The following is a 22450-nucleotide window of genomic DNA, read 5'->3' as shown; positions in this document are numbered from 1 at the left end:
AACATCTAATTACACCCAAAATGAACTGACAGTCATTGATTTTTATATTATTGGACATCAAAGATCTTAACACTCTTTGACAGGACACCATGAGAATTCCAACTAGAATTAGCCCTCAGGAGATTTTGGGAAATTACTGATCTGTGTACATTACTTCTCAGTCCAGTTTATTTCTCATCCGTCTCCAAATTATCCTCTCATCTTCTCAATAGAGCACTCAGTTTGTTTCCAAGCTCAATTAATGTTAGGTCCAGAAAGGAAACAATAGAATTGTTGCAAGAAGCAAAGAAAAGTTCTATTTATTGAGTGACTACAGGGTATATATGGAAAAGAAACACAATGCATTCATGCTTTATTTTTCATTTTAATATTTGAGATATCCCTTATTGTATTAAAGTAGCAAGCTGCATGAAAATACATTATTGGCTACAGATTGATATATTCGGTTAAATTGCATGAAACTGTCCTTTTCATATATCAAAAGCTGTTGGATAGCTATAATTTTGGAACTGTACAGCTTAATATATACACAGGAATGGAAGAAATGTGAAAATCTTATGTCAATAAAACGAAAGAAAGGGTATGAGATTAGCAGGAGAACAGGGCACACTCTTACTTAACTGAGACCTTTGAATTTAGACGGTCCCACTTCTCTTTCCCTTGCTGTGTTAGAAAATAATTAGCCAGTAGGCATTCTAGTCACCTAACTGTTCATTTGGTAATAATAGTATAAAATAAATAAAAGTTGAAGTGCAACCTTTCAAACTCACAATTGAAGAAGTTGCTCTAGCTTTCGGTTTCCAGATAGTTACTCTCGGAAACTTTTCAAATCGGAATGAGGCTTACCTGTGGTAAAAATCCCAGTCAGAGGCTCGGACTGCCCTTCATCATAGATGGAGAAAATGGCAACAGTATACTCCGTGAGGGGCGTCAAGCCCTTCAGAGGGAATGTAGTGACAGGATCGACTTCAACCTGCAACAGAGAGAAGTCATAATAGCTCAATCAGATACTCTCTAAAGACGGGAAACAGAAATCATCTTACTGTCTGCAGTTCACTTTGCTGACAGCAGAGCTGTAAGTCCTGCAAAACAAATACCAAGTTATAAAGCCACCTATATATTCACATTTCTAATCTTACCTTCTTAAATAGAATACCTATTAGACTGTTGCAACCAATATTATTTCCATTCATTAAAGGTATAGAAAGTGAAGTACACACAATTAGCATTCTAATATAAATAAATGTAGTGTTTCAGCCTGATCTGCTGGAGGTAGTGGGTCATATGCAGCAACTCCTCTAAGAGTTGTATAGATGAGCAACCCTACAGGGGAAGGTGAACACAGTTGTTGTGTTATTTCGGTTGTTCAATGAGTCAATGTGTTTTAATTGGTAAGTTTCACATAAAAAGAGAAATCCCTGGTCAGCCCCACCAAACTTCTTTCCATGTCTTTCCCACTTCAGGGCCTCTGCACATGTAATTCATAATGTCTGGGACACTGTTTCCCTAGCTCTTTTCAAAAAATTAGGCCTTTGCCATCTGTCAGAGGGATTCATCTTTCCATCTACCTCAGCAGGGTGATTCTCTAACACTGCCCTTGTTTGTTTTCTCCCTTGGGCCAATTGCAGCCTGAAATTGTTTTATTTCCAATATAGGAGATGTCTATTATTTCCTGCATAGAGTATAAGCCCCTTGAGGGCAGGACCTTGGTTAGCTTCTTTACTACTGTATGTTGAATTACATATTTTGTTGGCCAAATAGAATAAGTAAATGAAAACTGAGATGGAGGCACCAAAGATCCTTACAAGAGATAAGAAACGGCTCATCTGAACAAAGAACAAATCCAAAAACCATATACATCTCGAAAGAATTAGCTGCAGGTCAAAAAAAAAAAAAAAAAAAACTAAAAGACTGCCGACCTGGGGGAGGAGCTTCCTTTTTCTGCTTTTGGAACCCTGAGCCACTCCACTCTAGAGGGCCAGCCAACCCCAGCCTTTTCAGCCACCCCGGACATGGGAGTATAGTCGTCCTGGAAGTTCCAATCCAGTCAAGCTTCCAGATGAACGCAAGAGTCACCTTGGCTGATACCACATGGAGCAGAGACAAGCTGACCCTGCAAGACCTGCCCAAGTTACATCATCATGGGCTGTTATGTTAAGCCAGGGTGTTGGCTACATAGCAACAGAAAACTGAAAATATGTATTATCTTTTTCTGAATCTAAACCTGATAATACGATGGGTCATTCTTAACATTTGATATTTACTCTGGTCTGGGAATTAACTGATTCTTACCTGCATTTGTGGCACTTAACCCTTGCCACAACCTTATAAGGTAGCTAATTATTACCCATAATTGGAAGATGGGAAAAATGAGACTCCAAAAAGTTAAGGAACTTGCCCAAGGGAAAACCAGCTAGTTCCTAGGACTTAAACACAAGTGTTTCATACTCTAAATTCCATGTTTGTAAGTACTATTTATATCATGGCTTCATTATTTAAATCCACAGAAAAGACAAATCCATACTTGAAATATGAGTTCAAGATGTTCTTCTAAACTACACTTACCTATTGTTTTCTGCTGTTTTGCATTGTAATGGCTAGGATTTACTGAGCACTTACAATATATCAGAGACCTTACATTCATTGTCTTATTTAGCCTCCTTATCCCCCACCAACACTAGGTATTTTTAATGATGATTTTATGAATGAGGAACGAACCAGAGGCCTAAAGCCCTTAATTAACTTTCTTGGAGCCATAAAGCTATTAAATGGAATGGATAGTTAGACCCTGATCTTTAACCTCAAATCTGTGACAAATGGGAATTTGGTGAAGATATCAAACATACACAAAAGCAATTAAAATCAAATTTTCCTAGGTACACTAAGAGACAAAGAAGGAAAAATTGTGTATATACGCATATAGTTTTCACCTTTTATATATACGTATGTGGATATATATAAAAGCATATTATGTAAAAGTATATGTCTCTTTAACATATATGTCTTTTCAACAGACATATATCTATCCATTGAAGAGATCTAGTTTATTTGTTAAAAGCATTTTATTTGATGCTGAACAGACTGTATTTTATGCATTTAATTACTTTATTTTATAAAATGAAAACTTCTAGGTATCATTTATTTTCATTTGCTATCATACTATGTTTCAGACTAAGTTCTGGAAGTGATGTTATTGGTAGGACTTTTAAGATGTAGGAGAAGAATTTGGGAAAATGATAACAAATGACCATGATCTCATTGCTATGCAACTATCTTTGAGAAAAGGTTTTCAAATAGTCTAGCTAAGTCTTCACTTTAAGCTGACTAATTCTAGGAGGGATGAAGAAAGAGTCCCTGATAAGGAATGAAGGACTTGGGCTCTGCTCTGGGCTCTGTGGTTGAGTCACTGCTCTTGGAAACTGGACTTGCCTCTCAGAGTTTAAAAACTGTGGCCTCTCATTTACAAAATTCAGACTGGCAGCACTTTAGTTCTCCATCATGTTTGCACATTTCCCCAAATCTTTTCACAGTACATGGTATCTGAGATGGCTTCTGTTCTCAGTGTCACAGGTCAGGCTTTGGCAGCATTTTTTCTATAAAAATTGTAAAAATCTCAGAGGCTGGCTCAGGATAAGCACTCAACGTGTGTTACCTGCCATCATCATCATCATCATCATGATCACCACCATCATCATGATTACCAACATCACCATCACCATCATCATCACCATCATCACCACCACCATCATCATCATCATCATCACCACCACCATCATCTCATCACCGTCATCACCATCAACATCATCATCACCATCATCACCACTGACAATTGTTTCAGTGCTCTGTTTTATTTTTCTTCTTTGGTATCTCCAAAAAGTTGAGGAGAGGGGTAACACAGAAAAGAAACAGAAGGAGGAAGAGGAAGTGAAGGAGGGAAATATAAATTGAGTCAAAAACAAAGCTTTTACAATCAATTACATGTTATGTACTAAGGAGATTTTAGTTGAGACATTTCAAAGTTCAATCCAGAATGTTCTGGGAATTTCCTAAGAACCTAATTGCATCATTAGCTATAAATAGAACCTTAAATTAAGAAAAGTAAACCAAATACGGTAGAAATATTCACCCTTAAAATCATATATTCCAAAATTAGGTAAGGTAATATTTAACTCAGACAAGACACTTGTCCAGCAAATTTTAGTCTCAATTGCACGGTTAAAAATTGAGAATTAAGAGCACACACACCAGTCAAAATAGAAATGTTATGAAATCCATGCATTGTTTATGCATTTTACTCAAATAAAATATTCTCAGATTTTCCTAGTTTATTTACTCATATTTTAAATTCAATATTACCAAAGTTTTCTAATTTCCCAGCACATTATAAATTAGAAATAGCAAGTGCCAAAGACATCCCCAAGATTGAAAAACACTGCAAAAAAGCACATATATTTCTCAACAAATATATTAGTCTGGGGTCATTCTTTATAAAGGCAAGTAACACAAAATGCCATGAGAGGCCAGAACAGCTATAATTTTTTTAATGGATATTAACTAGACCTACTGTGATCACTTTACAATGTATACACATATTGAATCATTATGTTGTATACCTAAAAGTAACATATTATACATATAATAAAATATATACATAATATAAAATACATACAATAATATATTATACATATAATGTTATATGCCAATTATACCTCAATAAAATATATGAATTATATATATATAACTCATATATACATATATAATAAGACAGTTTATTTTTTAGGAAACTCTATTTTTTATTGTATGATTCTATTTATTTATTTATTTATTTATTTATTTATTTACTTTTATTGAGCTATAGTTAATTTGCAATGTGATAGTTTCGGGTGTATAGCAAACTGATTCAGTTATACAGATACATATTATATATACTTTTTCAGATTCTTTTCCATTATAGGCTATTTCAAGATATTGAATATAGTCCCTGTGCTATACAGTAGGTCCTTGCTGGTCATCTATTTTACATATAGCAGTGTGTATACGTTAATCTCAAACTCCTAATCTATCCCTCTGCAGCCAACCCCTTTCTCTTTTGGTAACTGTAGTTTGTTTTCTATGTCTGTGAGTTTATTTCTGGTTTGTGAATAAGCTAGCTTGTATCATTTTTTTTTTTAGATTCCACATATAAGTGATGTCATATGATACTTGTATGACAGTTATTTTTGTTTCATGAAAAATTATTGCCAAAGAAGAATGCTCTGCAGTGAACAAATACTTATTGGTAAATACAGTTATGTTACTTTGGCTGCTCCATGAGTCAACATTTTTAAATTTCACATAAAAATAGAGATCTCTGGTCACATTATCAAGGGTAACAAGATCTGGTAGCCCCTGCCTAGATTTCTGTGCAACAACAGTCTTCAGAGCTGACGCTGGTTGCATCCTGGATGAACACATATGCATTCCCCAGCATGTCAGTGCCCACCACGCCCTGGCATCCCTGTCACTATCACCTGTTGTTCATTGTCACTTATGATCAGTCTTGAACTGCTGTCTTTCTTTCAGTAAAGAATTTCTCCTACACACATGTCCCAAAAATGGGAATACAAAATATAGCCTAAGGTGGCCTCATGTTTCAAGAAAAACAGGTGAGAGTGTATTTCTTTGCAGGTGTGACAATTTCTGCACACTTAATGGCACTTCACTCACTTATATTATCTGCTTGATCTGCTGAATTTGCAACTCTTGGGAAAGTAATTTATTTATCACTGATAACAAAGAGACATTGATAGCTCAGAGCTTTTGGTTTCAATCTTTTTACTGTTCTTTAAAAGCAAAGCAACTAATCCAAAGGGTTCCAGCTTCAAGATTTATGAAAATTTAATGAAAGATGTTGAACACTATTTCTGTACTGTTAACAAATGTGCAGTTATTGTCCATTCATTACTCAAGATCCCATATGAGGGCACATTCTTGAAAATATTGCTTGAGTTGAATTAATTACCAAAGTTTGTCTTCTGCACATGAAAATAATTGCTTTATTTGGTTAGAAAATAGAAATGATGTAATCAACATATTTGCCTGTTGTCTTAGCTTCTTGGACCAAGATAAGAAAAATAAAATAAAAATGACTTTGCTATCTAGCCTGCTAAAGCACATCTCCAAGGAAAGAATTTCTGAAGATTATTAGTCACCGAGTGCAAAATACTGTAACTTCATGGGTTTCAATAAGTTCCATTATTTGAAAGTATCTTCCTATACAAAATTTGAATTATTCAGTTTTCAATTTAAGCTTATCAAACTAGGGTCCTTCAGATGCCAGTTTACTAAAAAGCAGAGGGATTAAACTGGAAATCATTGATATTTCTAGCTTACTACTTCTATGAAGATACACACTTCTTCATCCCCATTCACTGCGGCCATCTGTATTTTCCAGAGATGGCTGTGCCAACTTCTATCTCCCATCCCATGTGCTTGCCACCATAAGTGGGTGCTGTGATTTTTTCCCAACTTGAATCCAAGCAGGGAATTGTGGTACCTCCTACCATTAGAGTGTGGTGAATTCTATGACTTCTGAGCTTCCACTCAGCTTCTCTCTGTGTTTCTCTTTTCTGCATGTCTGGGGACTTCCGAGCCAACATGTGAAAACTCCAGCTCCCCTAAAACTGCCATGCCGGAGGATCATGTGAAGACTCTACTTAGAGATGCAGAGAGCTGCTCCAGCTCCCAGCTGGTCCAGTCTTGCCACACCAGGCACCAGACATATGAATACGGAAATCGTGATGACACCAGCTCTGGCCACCCTCTGGCTACAATCTCATGAGTGATTCCCAAGCCAGAAATACACATCCTGACCCACAGAAACGGGAGAGAAAATAAACAACTGGTACTGTTTTAAGTCACAATGTTTTGGGATGATCAGTTACACAGCCACAAAACACTAATACCCAACCACCAGGAAAATAGACATTGTGTTCCACAGCTTACCTCATTGATTTCAGTCCCATCTGCGTTGTTATATACAATTCGATAACCATTGATTCTGCTGGAAGCTGGATCCCAGGCTAAGCGAGCACTGTTAGAGCCAACATTGGAGATTCTCAGGTTTCTTGGTGGACTTAAGGGCACTTCGCAATAAGTGGGGAAAAAAATAAATAGAATTTTAAATAACATACATATAAACAGAAACTAAAAAAACCCGGCATCTTTGACATCTGAACTACTTACATATGAAAAATTTCACCCAGATAATAACTTATAACAAAGAACATTAACAAATTAACAAAGAAAAAGAGTTTTCCTTCTAGAGAATGAATGGTAGCAATACCTTACACATACCTGGAATAAATCAGGTTTAAGTAAATTTTCTGTGCCCTTCTTCTTTAGTCAATACTATTATTACAGGCTGATATAAATAAAAAATCTAATGGATCAAAAACCAGGACATCTGAGGTGGGGAGGGTATAGCTCAGTGGTAGAGCATGAGCTTGGCATGCATGAGGTCCTGGTTTCAATCCCCAGTACCTCGATATATAGATAGATAGATAGATAGATAGATAGATAGATAGATAGATAGACAGACAGATAGATAGATAGATAAATGCAATTACCTCATCCCCCAACCCCTCCAAAAAACCCCAGGACACCCGAAATTAAATCTCAGCTATCGCATTCAACTATCATATAATTCTGGCAGAGTCATTCTACTCTGATCCACAATTTCCCACGTGTAAAATCATGTCCCATCTGCCATCTCCACTTGAGTATCCAGTAGGCATTTCCAGCTTATCATGTCCAAAACTGAACCACTGACTCCTGCCGCCTCTCTCAATCTCCTCCCTCAGTCTTTCCTTTCTGAGTATATGAAAACCCTATTCTTCCCATGGCTCAGGCCAAAACCTTGATCCTCTAAGATGCAGGTTTCTGAACATGTGTCCTGTTCTCAGCGAGGCTGTCCATGATCGCCTTACGTAAAATAGTCCTTCCACATTAGTGCTACTTATCCCTCTTCCCCGATTTTTCTTTTTATTGCACATTTTTTGGTCTGTTGTCTCTCTTTTTCAATATATTGTAATCTCAGGGGACTACGGAATTTGGTTTCATTTTCTTTCCATCTTTATCCCCAATATAGCAAGTTCTCAATAAACATTTCTAGAATCAATGAGTAAAGGTCTTGCCCTGGATAAATCCCAATGGCTTCATGAGACTAGATAAAAATAAACACTTTGCTGAGACTTTAAACATATTTAAAGAGGTGATGGCATTTCTGCAGATTCCTATCAATTCCAAAGCTTTCCACACTTCTTCAAGGACCCCTGAGTCCTTGTAAAATTTGTTAAAAATCTTTTAGAGTTTGGTGAGCTTTCACAGGTTTATAGCAATAACAATTGTTAACATTTACTGTACGCTTTCACGACGTAACACGTTATCTCATTAAACCCTTACGTTAGATGGCAGGGATAGAATTACAACTAGCCCCAGTATATAATCATGAAACTGAGGTCACTTAGCCAAGGTCACAGTTAGCAGGAGCAGAAGAGCAGTTAGAGTTTAATCCAGGCAATTGGTCAATTGATTTGAGAGCCTGTGCTGATAGAACCAGCAACAACCTAGGAGAGAAATCCTGACAGTTATCAGCTCTCTCCACAAAGCATGATGCTTCCTCACCCAAAGGCTAATTCTTTCATTAATTCAATACGTCCTAACTATATGGCAATAAAGAGTGTAAAGGACTCAGTGACTCTCAGTACTGAAGGGGCTAGAGAGTAAGTGTAGGAGAAAGAAAAGAAAATGCCAGAGTAGCATTTTCTCTATATCATACTTTTAAATAAAGTATATAAATATATATATATAACTAAAAGAAATACATTTCCTTCCCCTAAATAAAATACACAGTGTCTTACATTACAATTAGCTCTTAAGAGGTTGTTTCAACCTAAACCAGTGTTTCTAATTCGAAATTCCCACGTTTACTTGGGCTTTTATTACAGCGCTTCATCTGGATGGCTGAACTGCTCACATGTTGTTTCTTGTCCTGTAACGGGATCGCTGGCCTCTTCTCCAAACATAGCATAAACTGTGACTGTGTATTCCGTGTTGGGCAACAACCCACTCAGTTCAATATCTGTGTGGGTCTCTCCAATTTTCATCTGAAAAGAACACAGGTTATCAGACCGTTTGCCAGTGTCTGCTATTCACGCTGATCAGAGGGGAACTGAATAAAGGTGAGATTTCATGGGATAAGACTGTCTCCTCACAGCCCCCTCCATCAAACCGGCCTCAAGTTGTTTCATCATCTCATGTTGTTTTATATTAGAGACAGATGCTCTGAAACCAAATAAAACTGAACGTACTGTGCATGCTCTTTTAGGAGAACTCCTTACATCCGGACAGGTGGCAGCTGTATCCAGAGGATACAGTGTCAAATATTCGGTCCCCAGAAGAGCGGGGGTGGAACTGAATCAGAAATGTTTCTCTAGGAGTGTAAGCTCCAGACCAGCGTGTGGGGGGCTGGATGCCAAGTGGGCAGCTTTCACCAAATGGCTGATTCTCACCAGTCCTCTGACTGGATGCTGAGTTTTTACATCAAGCCTGGTTGTTGCCCCATTCAGCACAGGGGCCTGTCTACTTAGACTGCAGATGCCTTCCAGGATTCAGGAGAGATCAACCTACCCTGATGCCCAAATCAGCAACCTGCTTTTTGACTTGGGGATTTTTCTGACCCTCGGAGTCGGTCAAACCAGCCAACATTCTCAGTTGTCTGACAACTGAGTGACAACTGCATGACAGGGATGGTTTTATCTTTGTTTTGGAAAGAAGGAAAATCTCTCTGTAGACTGTCTCCCGTCACACAATCGCCAGCGTGATGGTCAAAGGAAAATTTCTGATCTTGAAATATCTCAGTGTATATAATACAAATGTAGAGGAAATAACTTGATATATCCTGACACACCCACCACTCAAATTTAATAAATGTCAACATTTTGTCATATTGACTTCAGATCTTATTTTAAAAAGAACTAACACAGTCAGGTAAAACGTAAATTCTTTCTCATTCTTTCTGTTCACTACCTGTACCCTGATGTTGAGGTATATCTCATTGACCCATTTTTTCTTCTACATCATATGTATACATCTATAAATAATATATGGTTCATATGTTTAACAATGTGCATAAATGGGACCATATCAATGTAGTATTTTTACAGTTTTTCCCCTGATAATATTATGCTTCTAGATTTATTCATGTTGATACACAGAGGCCGAGGTGACATTATTTAGTTCCCTTATGATATTCTTTTGTATAAATATGCTGCTATTGTCCATTCTTCTATTGATGAACACAGCATTTGTTTGCAATAATTTATTCTGACCAAGTGCTGCATTGAAAAGTCCTTGAAGAATGTTTCCCTATGGTATATATCTAAAAAACTCTATATATCTTTAACTTGATGACATATTTCAAATTATTTTCCACGGCAGCTGTACCAATTGACATCCTAGTTTGCATGAGTGATTCTGGGTTCCCACATGCTCACTAATACACAATATTATCAGACTTCAAAAATTCTGCCAATTTATTGGGTGTGAACAGGTATTTCCATCTTATTTTTTTCCTTCCTGGTGAAGCTGAGTGTCTTTTCAGCATCATTTTAAAGTTTTCCTTCCACCAAAATAATTCCAATTAACATTAAATCCAAATGGGCAAAAGCTGTCTAAACTTTGGAAATAAAAGAACACATCACCAATATTCTGTTCTTGACATTAGATTCACCGTATGCTTATTCTTGGCCCTAAAGATTTCTGTCACCAGAGGCAGGTTTTAGACAACGTTAAAGAATGGAATTCTGAACGTCCTCTTTTATCCACTCCACTCCCCTGGTCAAGGCACTCCCAGCAAGCACAGACATTTCCTCTCTATTTCTTGAATATCCATATTACAGTAATCATTCCCCGTAAGTTAAAAATGAGAACTAAAATAAGTGATTCGAAAGTCAAAGATTCATCATTTAAATCGGAATAAATGCATAAAATCCACATCAGTGAGATACATTCATCCACCTCTCAGATTAGTAAAACAAATTTTTCTAAGTCAATGTACATAGGGTCATTACAGTCATTTGTGAACTGCATATAGCAGTATAAATTATATAAAATTTCTCTAGAATGATGTGGTAATACCTAGTATAAGGCTTAATAATTTGCATACTCTTTGAAAAAAGAAACTTTATTCTAGAAATTTATCCTAAGGAAATAATCAGATGACCATGCAAACTTATATATTGAGAATGGTCTCAAAGCCTATTTAGACAGCAAATTATCTAAATGTCCAATAACATGATATTAATTGAACATGGCCTAGTACAAACCAACAACAGAATACTTTAAAGCTATTTAAAATAACTATATAAAACACTATTTAATGGTATGGAAAGATATTCACAATAAACCAAATGAAAACTACAAAACCATTCCCACTGGTTGTGTTAAAAATGCATTAAAAAGACCACTAACTGGAAAAAAAAAAGGGATGGTTAGTTGTGAGGTTAATATGTATATCTCTCTAAAATATGTGAGCATTTTAAATTATCCCTCATCAAGTTTTAAATCAGCAAATCTCAAAACAACCAAAATATCCTTAAATGACATATTGGTCATTAAAGTTTCTTATGCTAAAACTAAGTTTTCTAACTCTCTTTAAAAAGAAAAAAAAAACTAAACTTTTGTCATCTAAGTCACTGTATTTTTATCCACAGAATAAATTTTGAGTATCTGGTGTTCTTAAAAGAAAAAAGACTACTAACTAAATGTTGACAGTGGCTACTTCCAAGTGTTGGGATTACGAGTGTTTTATTTGCCTTTTGCTAATATGACTTTTCTAGACTTAATACATGACATTTTTGCAGTAAAAACAAAAAACTATGTTAAGGAAGTCAAAGATTCTGGGACTCTGATAGGCAGCAAGTGGTTACCTCTTTTTCATCCCCAGCCAGACCTTCGGTGAGAGGAGCATAAAGGATCAGGTACCCGGACGCCCCAGCCACTGCATTCCATCTTGCTCTCAGACTGTTCTCAGTCACATCGTACAGTTCAAGGTCGGAAACTATAGGTAAAGAAACTGCAAGAGGAGATTTTTAAAAAATAGTCAGTCACTTAGTGTGCTTGCTTATTTCAAGGTATCTGTATGTTAAGATCTATTAAGTAAACATGTTTTTCAGATAATTTTCATCCTTGCATCTGTTCACATAGCCATGTAAGCTCCTTTGAGGAGGGTCAACATCCTGAATGTATAAAAGCAGGAATGACATCTGGTTTCTCATATCTTATTACAGTGATGGGCACATTTCTTTGGGAGCCATTCGAGAGCAGGGATCCTCTTCTGATCATCGTTTCATGGCCATTACCAAGCACAGTGTCTGACATGCAGCAGCCAATAAAAACAGTTGTTGGGTCACTTAATAAATGACAATAAATGAGTTGCTGGATGAGCAAATGCATGAAAGAATAAATACTCATTGAACGCATTCAACCAAAGACAGTCAGTGAACAAGACTAAGTCAGGAGCAATAGGGTTTGAATAAAATGGAGTTAATAAAGAAATAAGATTGGCCACATTTGAGAGACAGAGATAAAGGGCTTAAAAATAAACTGCAAGTTCCTGGCTTAAACAATGCTGATAAAATCTATGAAACTTTGTTTTTAATTATACTTCCAGGATCTGCTTGCTTTTCCAACCACAATGCCACGTTCAGGACTTTGCTTACACGTGCAGCCTCCAGCACACTCATACTGGACTGCCTGTAGCACTTCATCAGGCTAGTTCATTTGCATATCCTTGGTTTGCATTTTCTGCCTTGCTAGACTAAAACTTCCTTAAGGGCAGAGATTGTCACTAAAATGTTTCTGCAAAGCAGGAGTATTGACTCTTGGCTTACAAATTGCTTTCAGGGATAAACCCAGTAATGTGCTGGACATGAAGCCTGATTATCATAATACCTGGCACTTTCTTCTTGTTGTTTACATCACTTCTGTTCTATCAGAGGCAATGTGTTTAGACTAACTTTGCACTGTGCCTCGCGTGTAACCGGAACTCAGTTAATGTCCAAAATAACTAAATGAGTGAGTGATCAAGTTTCTTAAGATTACCTTCTTCCAGGATTCTCTGAATGTGTGTGTGTGTGTGTGTGATCATGACCTTGCTCAGATAAGGGATTACTAGCGTTCAGAAGCTTGTTTTAATTATAATGATGCTCATAATGAAAATAGATGTAACATACTTTCCTGATACTCTACTGGGCAGGAGAGCTACGGAGGTCCTTCTCTATTTCTACTGACAAATTCAAGCCCAGGGCTTAGTATATAATAGGCATAAGCTAAATATTTGTTTATCAGATGAATAAATGCATTTTGCATCCTTCATCACTAAGGCTTCTGTCTCCTAAACATACCACAGTTTTATAATATCCCTTCCAATATGTAGCACCGGCCAACAACAGATACAGCAGGAACCAGTGCTGCATATAGAGTGACAACTAAGTCCCCTGCACAGTGCTATGCAGAGTCAGAAGTGGGTAGAATTCAATACACACGTGTGGTTTCGGTTCCCCGTAGGCCTTCACTAGCAGTGTGAGCGTATATTGCAAAGACTGCTATCTGATATTCAGTTAAAGACATCAGGTTCTTCAACACCGTGGAGGACACGCTTCCATCCACCACCACCTGTTTAAAGAATGAATCGAGGAATGAGAGGACGGAGTAGCTCACCTACAGAACTGAAGTCAAAAAGCAAAACTATCTCTAGCAAGAAACTTTCATTAAGTATTTTCCTATTTGCACCACATCCTCTTTTCCATGGTGGCAGTCAGCTGTGAATCCTGAATCCTCACATGAAGTGACCTTCTGTGGAATATGTCCAAAAGTCCCTTATTCATTCACATCTAATGGGAACTGTGTCATTCTCAGGCTAACTGTCACCCTCATCACATCTACTTAGTACCAGCTGGCATGTGATATTTTTCCATGGAGCTCTGGGAGGCATTTAAAAGGTTTATTAGTCATGAAAAAGACAGAACTATTGGAAGCACTCTGATTTTTTTTAAGCAAATGATTTAAAACTCCCATGATCTACTTCACTAACTTGATCTGGCAATAGGTGTCCTCTACTGGGATGGTCAACCCATGAGAAAGGCTAGCCACAGACGACTTATTATGGCTTCTCCATTGCACTAATCTCCACAAATGTCCGAGAAATCCCAAACCCAAGAAGACCATGTAAGCACATTATTTGGAACACACAGACTTCCTTAAGGCAGGAAGTTCAGACCCTCTCCCAAAGGAGACAGAAAACATCAATAGCAAAAGAGGGTTCTGGCCAGATAATAAACTACTGATTCCTTTGGCTTTAGAACTCCTTAATGTTTAAAATTACCCCCAAAAATGAAGTCACAACAAGTTGTGCTGAAACAGACACAAGACCAGCTCTGAAGATTATTCGATGGAGGTGAGAGAAGATGTAAATAATGTAGACACCATAAACTGCAGAGATGGAAGGACAACATGGACACAGGGGAGTGACGCCAGTCAAGTCATTTTAAATGCTTGTGACAGAATCATCTCCTTATATATACATTTCTCTCGTCCTCCCTACTGTAGAAGACTTGAGAGAATGAAAACAGTGGTTTGAAAGTATTGCCTCCTTATTACCTCTTCTGGTTTTCCACCCCTGGCAGGATAATACACGACTCTGTATTTTTCCACTTTTCCTGGGGCATGAGTCCAATTAACCATAAAGCTTCTGGCAGTGACTTCAGAAGTAATCAACTCTGTAGGTGGCCCAACGGTGGTAAGGGCTGAGGCTAAATTAAAGAAACACATAAAATGAAACTCTGTCCCAAAGTTATTTCTTATGAACCTAGGAAGCTCTATTAGTCAGCAATGACTGTTGATTATTTTTTTGTTAATTTTAATTGAAGTCTAGTTGATTTACAGTGTTTCAGGTGTACAGCAGTGAGCAGAGTGATTCACTTATACACGTATCTATCTGCTCTTTTTCAGATTTTTTTCCATTGTAGGTTATTACAAGATATTGAATATAGTTCCCTGTGGCAGAGAGTAGGTGCAGAATTCTGGGAATGACTATTGATTTTATGCTGCCTCTAAGATGTTCAGCTCTAGATAAGTTGATTCAGTAATTCATTACTGGCATACTTTGGAGATATTGCACATTGAGTTCCAGACCACTGCAGTAAAGCGAGTCACAAATTTTCTGGTTTTCCAGTGCATATAAAAGTTATGTTCACATTACACTGTAGTCTATTAAGTGTGCTCTAGCATTATGTCTTAAAAATGTACATATCTCATTTAAAAAGTGTTGCTTTTGGGAAAATGGCACCCACAGACTTGCTCAACACAAGGTTGCCACAAACCTTCCATTTGTAAAAAAATACAGTACCTGCCAAGTGCAATAAAGCAAAGCACAGTAACACAGTCTGCCTGAGCTACATTTGTTCATGGAAACATTTTAGTGTCTTTCAGGTACCAATCACTGTGCTAGGTTCTTAGGACACAAATAAGACATAGTCCTTGACTCTAAGGAACTTTCTTAAAGACATTGCTGTAAGATAGTAAAAACAAAGCAAAAACACAACATTAATGAATTCATGTGTATCTAAAGGTACTCTTTGGCGCTTCTTAGAAGTATCACCTCGTTTAATTCTCAGTAGTAGCTTTTATTATTCCCATTTTGTAGGTGAGAAAATCAAGTCCGAATGAAGCTAAACAACTTGCCCAAGTATCACACTCAGTAAGTATCAGAGCTGAAACTGACACTCAAGTTTCTTGACATAAGAGCCTATGTTTTTAAGTAACAGGGGGTACAGCCTCTATCCTGAAGACTTTAGTTCAACAAATGGCCAATATTTAACAGTAAAAAAGAGAAGAAAAAGCAACTAACATGTACTGAATGCCCACTGTGAACTAGGCATTATGTAAGCATTTTGTGTGTGTAACATACATATCAAAACAGTAAGTTTACATGGACATAGTAAACTATGGTTATCAAAGGGGAAAGGGCAGGGAGGGATAAACCAGGGGTAGGGGCTTAAGAGACGCACATTACTATATATAAAATAGAGAAACAACAAGGATCTACTGTGTAGCACAGGGAACTATACTCAATTTCTTATAATAACATATAATGAAAAAGAATCTGAAAAGAAAAAATATATATGTATGTATATGTATAAATGAGTCACATCACTGTACACCTGAAACTAACATTGTAAGTCCACTACACTTCAATAAAAAATAAAAATTTAAAAAAAAACAGTAAGTCTATAAAAGATTTGGGACATGTGATGTTCAAAGTCCTTGAACTTTAGGATTTTTTATCTGCTAGGGGTACTTACCCAAAGGAAGAGGTTGAAGGAGTGAATGTGGCTGTAAAAAGACAACAGAAATGACCCTCCTGGTGATGGAAATGTTCTGCATCTTGACTGTATCAATGCCAATTTCCTGCCTGGGATGTTGTACTGCAGCTTTGTAATATGTTACCATTGAGGGAAAGGGGTAAAGATAGACACAATCTCTTTCTACATAATTTCTCACAGCTTTATGTGAATGTGAAATTATCTCAAAATCCAACATTTAATTAAAAAAATATTGTGGTCTAAATGCAATACCATGGAGAAAATTGCCTAGTAGTTTAAAGTACCCCTCCCTCACCCCTACAGAACCTGCCCTCTTCTACTCTGATGATCCACGTCTTAGGAGAATAAAGGACTCTATTTAGAAAGTCAACATGAAACATGATAAGAATTTTCATAATCCATGGTAGACGTTCGTGCAAGGTGATACCCACATGAGCAGAACGCTTGCTCCCTGTCGTTCGTTTTACCTTTGATCTCTCTGTCCTGTTCTTCCACCCTGGAGCAGACAGTCCTTGTCAGGCTCTCCACGACTGTGTGCATCAGGTCAAATTCGGCAACGTTGTACACGTGCGTGCTGTCCGGTTCAGAGGCAATCTCCTGCAGTTCATTCTCATCTGCGTTTTTCACCCCTGGCATTGAGGACCACAGGAAGGGTTATAACAGTCATGCCCCATTTGAAAACACAACTGCGGCGAGCCTTACCTGTAACCATCAGTCGCCACTGTAATCAAAGTATCTGTACTTTAAAGAGGCATACCTCGAGTCAGATTGCTTTTTAAAAAGGTACTTTCAAAACCACTTTTAAATGATTACATTTTAATCTTATTCAGTACATCTTAGCAGAAAGATGTATTATGAAACTAACATCTGCCTTTCATAAACACTGCAGAAGCAATAGTAATTAAACCAGAATTCTACACTATCAAAACTTCATCTTTAAATTTCTAAAACATTAGTTTACTTAAATTGAGACAGAAAATCTTTGGCTCTCATGAAATATTCCAGCCTGTCTTAGCTGTGGGTGCTAACAATTAGGGTGTGCTTACTATGCCCCAAGCACATCAGTGTCTTCTGTATATGAACACATTTAATCCTCACAATCAACCCTATGAGTTTGGCATTCTTGTTTCTCCCATTTTACAGATGAGTACACTGAAGCACAGAGAAGTTAATTAACTAGCTTGAGGAAGCACAACCGCTAGGTGTGCATCTGGGGTTCCACCCAGGCAGTCCAGATCCAAAGTCATATGCTCTTGATCACCATCTCAAGCTGCCTCTCAGAAGACTGCACATTAATATGAGCAAATATTTACAAGTGAAATTAGAAATAGAAAAAAAGGAGGCACAGGATTGGGTTTCACAGGTGTAAAGGCAGATTTCTCTTCCCCAGGATTCAGCAAACAAGGAGCATTTCTTTAAAAATCCCTGTCACTGCGATTAATTAAGGATGTTAAAAAGAGGTATGACAGAAGCCAGGAAGAGAGATTACTTGGGGCAACATTAATTACTTCTGAGATGCCTGGCTGTGCCATTTAATTGATCTGCCAACGTCAACAGACTGAATAACAAAGCATCGGTTGTTTCTGAACTGATTGCTTTAGGGGGTTATAAGATAATAAATACTACTGATTTCCAGGTAATTCCCAGAGAAAAAGTCCAAATCACATCCGAATGAGTTCACCTAAAACTCATCCATTCATTATTAACAAGACCACAGCATGGAGAGTAAACACATTAATTAATCCCCTATCCGTTTAAGTCTTCTGCAGGGATTTTCTTTGTTGAACAAAAGGATAGCAAAACAAACAATAAAAATTAAATCAATCTCTCTGATGTTTCTTGCCTGAAGGTTTTCTACTGTAGCTTCTAAAATGTACAGTTGCTGGGGGAGGGTACAGCTCAGTGGTAGAGTGAGTGCTTGGCATGCACGAGGTCCTGGGTTCAATCCCCAGTACCCCTGTTAAACAATAACTAAATTAAAAAATAAACCTAATTACCTCCCCCCTAAACAAACAAACAAACAAATAAAATGCACAGTTGGATCTATGTCCACAATAACAAAATAACAGTACATGTTGAAGCCATAAGCTTAATGTCAATAATACTTTTTATGGCATTTAGTTAAAACCAAGAAGTTTGGATTCATTTAAAAATTCTAGAGAAGCTAGCTCTAAATCTCTCCCTCTCTCTCTTTCTCCCTCTCTCTCTTTCTCTCTCACCTTTCCAAACAAAACAGTTTAACTTGCAAAGAGCATGGAAAAGTGAGGAAACGGTCATCATGACTTGGAAGGAATTCGTTTTCTAAGGATTTTGCCTTGTTCATCTTTATGCTCCACCACCTACCACAGTGCAAGCCACCCAGCAAATTAGCAAATACTATTCGAATAAAACATTCCACAAAGCACATTTTGAGTAACAAATCTAGGAACGAGTCAGAGGATTTGTTTGTTTGTGTTCTTTGTCAGCCTCTACTAAACAGAAGGCCTTCCTACTGCCAAAAAAAAAAAAAAAATTAAACAACTTAATCAAGAGCAAAGTTGTATCAACTAATTATTTTGCAGTTATTCTGTGTATATGCCATATATATCCTGTCACAAGACTAATACCTTATAAAGGGTTAATTTCAAAGAAATAATCCTGCATATCTACCACCCTGTACTTTCTTTAAATAGATACAGGACCTTAATTCCTTGAAAATGGTCACTTGGTTTCTCCCTATTCTATCAGAGAAGAGACAGCTATAAAACGACACCAAAGAGAAAAGTCTCGACTAACTAAATGGTAAGGAATATGTGCCTAACCTTCACCCTTTACCCTTCTCACAACATTTTGTGTATGGTATCTCTCCTAGAGATCTGCACATTGCAGGATCCAGGACAGGTACCATCCCTTCCATTTTAAATGTAAGGAAGTTGGACTCAGATCACATGACTGGCTACTGCCAGGGCCAAGACTCAAAAGTGTTCAGGTCTCCTGGTTTCCAATGACGTGCACTTCACATTGTGTGTAGTGTTAAGTGGTCGTGTGTCTGTGCCCATTGTTGAAACAGGACCATAACGAACACATACCTATAGCAAACAGTTCCACACCAGATTCACGAAGGTTTCTGGATGGTGGAATAATATCATCTTGGGACTTTCCATCTGTGATTAAAATGCCAATTTTGGACACTCCAGTCCTTGCTCCTGCTTCTGGTTTAAAGCTATTTTCAAAAATGTAGTTCAAAGCAAGACCTGGGAGAAAACAAGAAAAAATAAATACAAACCAACCATCTCTAATAAAAAGCCTTCCATTTCTGCAAAATGTAACCACAAGATGAGTAACTTATTAGAGTTAAAAGAGTTTTATTAGATGCAAACTTCCATCTTCATTTTTACAGTGAATTTTTCTTTGACAGGTCTGATGAAAAACTGAAATCCACCAGAAGAGAAATAATAAAAAATACTTGAACACTGCATCATTTCAGAAACTAACATTTATAATGAACGTTGAATTCATGGTCAACAGATGTTGACAGATCTGTGTACAAGAAAATCTAAACCTTTAAAATTTAGGGTGAAACAAGAATATCCACACAGAAGCAACTGTTCCAAATCTTATCACTATACTTTCATTCTGTTCATGATTATCTAAAGAACCACCAAGCTCTTTCTCGGTTTTATAAGGGTAGACGGGACAGATATAAAATGATAACTGAACCCCTGGCCTTTTGAGTGTGACACTTTTCACCTCCCAAAAATAGGAAATGCCAAATATTGTTATAGGATTTGTGCTAAATAAATTTTTGTTGTATTAACAAAAAAAAACCTGTTAAGATTATGCCTTAAATTGGCAAAGCTGTTTATCAGGATTTCAGTGTTTTACTTAAAATTCAATGAGAGCATCTCTTGTTTACACTGAGGATCTACACTGTGTGCTTGTAGAAGGAAATAGCATGGTATGGTTAAAACCTGTGATAAACGCTTGTGGTTGGGCCATGGATAATTATAATCTAAATATTCTTATAGTTGTTCTTTGGTATCCGTGGTGGGATTGGTTATAGGACCTTCTGTGGATACCAAAATCCACAGATGTTCATTTATTTAAAATGGCATAGTATTTGCATATAATCCATGCACATCTTTCTGTATACTTTAAATCATCTCTGGATTACTTATGACAGCCAATAGAATGTAAATGCTGTGTAAATAATTGCCAGCATGCAACAAATTCAAGTTCTGTTTTTTGGAACTTCCTGGAATATTTTTCCAAATATTTTTGATCCCTGGTTGGTTGAATCTGTGAATGTGAAGGGCGACTGTACTCATTTATCAAAAATACTGGTGAGTCAAAGCTCCATAAATATTTTCATGATCACTACTGATGGCAGGATAAGGGCAAAGGAAATACCTTCTTTGAAAACAGATAGAAATTTGTTTTTATTTAATTAACAGGGTGACTGGTGAAAAAAGGAAGGAAGATGAACTGACAAAGGTTAAGACAGCCACGAAAGGCTGTCAGCATCCATTTTCTTCTACCACAAGCAAGCCCTTCCTGGGACGTTATACTCATATAGCAAAAGAAACAAGATGCCTGAGTTTTAACTCTAAATGCTGAGTTTGAGAAAAAGAGCCATCTAAGAACTTTAGATGCTAGTTTGGTTAAAAAATACCATGCTAAGTCTTACACAGTGGCAAAATAAGGTAATAAAACTATTCTTCAGCAAGATGTGTTGCTGAAAATGTGGACTAAACAAAACATACCTGTTAGTGTATTTCCTCCCTTGTATGGTAGATTTCGGATGGCTTCGATCACCTCATCTTTTGTTTTAAAGGCATTCAGGTGCCATTCTATTCTTGGATCACCGCTATACTGTGCAAGGCCTGGAAAAGAAAGATGAGAAAGCCCATCCAGAAATGATGGGTTACTCAGAGATCTAGTGGACCATCTGAGAAACTAGAATGATGAAGGGCCTAATCTTTGCAATGTTTTTTTCCACTTCCTCACTGTGTACTTTCCAAATGAATTGTTGACATCAATTTAAGGAATTAATCTCAACATACCTGGGGGCTGGGGAAATGGACATATTTTCTAGTCATCTAAAAGTGAGCATCCAAGAAGATACTGAGCATTTTTTAAGTCCAATCGTGTTTATAGATAAAAGATCTAAATTTATTGAATTTTTAAAATTGGGGTACATTGGTTTATAAAATTATATAAGCTTCATGTGTACAACACTGTATCTTGACTTCTGTATACCCTATAGTAGGTTCACCACCAAAAGTGGATGAAATTAAACTTTTGGTGTTTGTTTTTATTTCCAAAGGAATGAGTTTCCTTAATGGCTATTTAGAAGTGAAACTACGAGTTTTCATATAACAAGGTAGATAACGTTGCTCAAAGATTTACAACTTTTTTGTTTTTGCTTTTTATCTCAGCTAGAATTAAATTGGTAAAGATTATCTTGCACTATTGAAACTATTTCCAATTTCCATTGAGTTAATCATTCCACTGGATTCAGTCACATCTTTTAAATAAAAAGAAAACTTTTACCTGATAAATTCTTCAATCAAGGGAACTTCAACAGTTTTATTATTATTACTATTATTATTATTATTAGGTCAAGAAGATTTTGACTTTCCAGAAAATTGGAAAGTGTTCAATGGTTAATTGAAGGCAAATGCTATAGCAAAACTTTATAGGAATAAATATTTATTGATTTAAATTTGCCCTTTGGGGACCATCACTATAGTTGAACCTGTAATTCTGAAAACGATTTTGTAAAGAATCTTTGAAGTTTCTTAAGAAACTTCCTACTGGTTTTACATAGACAGCCAACTGCTGTTAACAATAGAAGATGTACCAATCCGTGTCTTCTCTGAGCCCACATTGAATGCTGTAACCAGGTTTTCCAAAAAAGACCGAACCAGTCTGAAGTTGAATCTTCCAATACTCCACGAGCCATCAACCAGGATTACAATATCAGCAATTGCTGGAGTCTGACAGAAGAATTTCACTTCTGCAAAGTACAGACCAAAAAAGCATCC

The 22450-nt window shown here is 36.9% G+C and overlaps 1 protein-coding gene across 3 annotated transcripts in view; it reads right to left on the bottom strand.

Moving 5' to 3' along the window:
* COL14A1 (collagen type XIV alpha 1 chain) overlaps positions 1–22450 on the bottom strand; it is a 184328-nt gene that overhangs the window by 119442 nt on the left and 42436 nt on the right. For all 3 annotated transcript variants that reach the window (XM_015245410.3, XM_015245407.3, XM_015245409.3), the window contains exons 6-15: positions 22267–22422; positions 21167–21286; positions 19493–19657; positions 16892–17053; positions 14701–14852; positions 13587–13716; positions 11970–12115; positions 9017–9146; positions 6985–7124; positions 847–973 (exon numbers count right to left, since the gene is read on the bottom strand). In XM_015245410.3, the coding sequence (XP_015100896.1) occupies positions 847–973; positions 6985–7124; positions 9017–9146; positions 11970–12115; positions 13587–13716; positions 14701–14852; positions 16892–17053; positions 19493–19657; positions 21167–21286; positions 22267–22422 (1428 nt within the window). The remainder of the gene's footprint in view (positions 1–846; positions 974–6984; positions 7125–9016; positions 9147–11969; positions 12116–13586; positions 13717–14700; positions 14853–16891; positions 17054–19492; positions 19658–21166; positions 21287–22266; positions 22423–22450) is intronic.

Source organism: Vicugna pacos, chromosome 25 (genome assembly GCF_048564905.1).
Source record: "Vicugna pacos chromosome 25, VicPac4, whole genome shotgun sequence".
NCBI lineage: Eukaryota > Metazoa > Chordata > Mammalia > Artiodactyla > Camelidae > Vicugna > Vicugna pacos.
The sequence above is the reverse complement of the archived record's forward strand: the minus strand, read 5'-3'. Positions and strand labels throughout refer to the sequence as shown.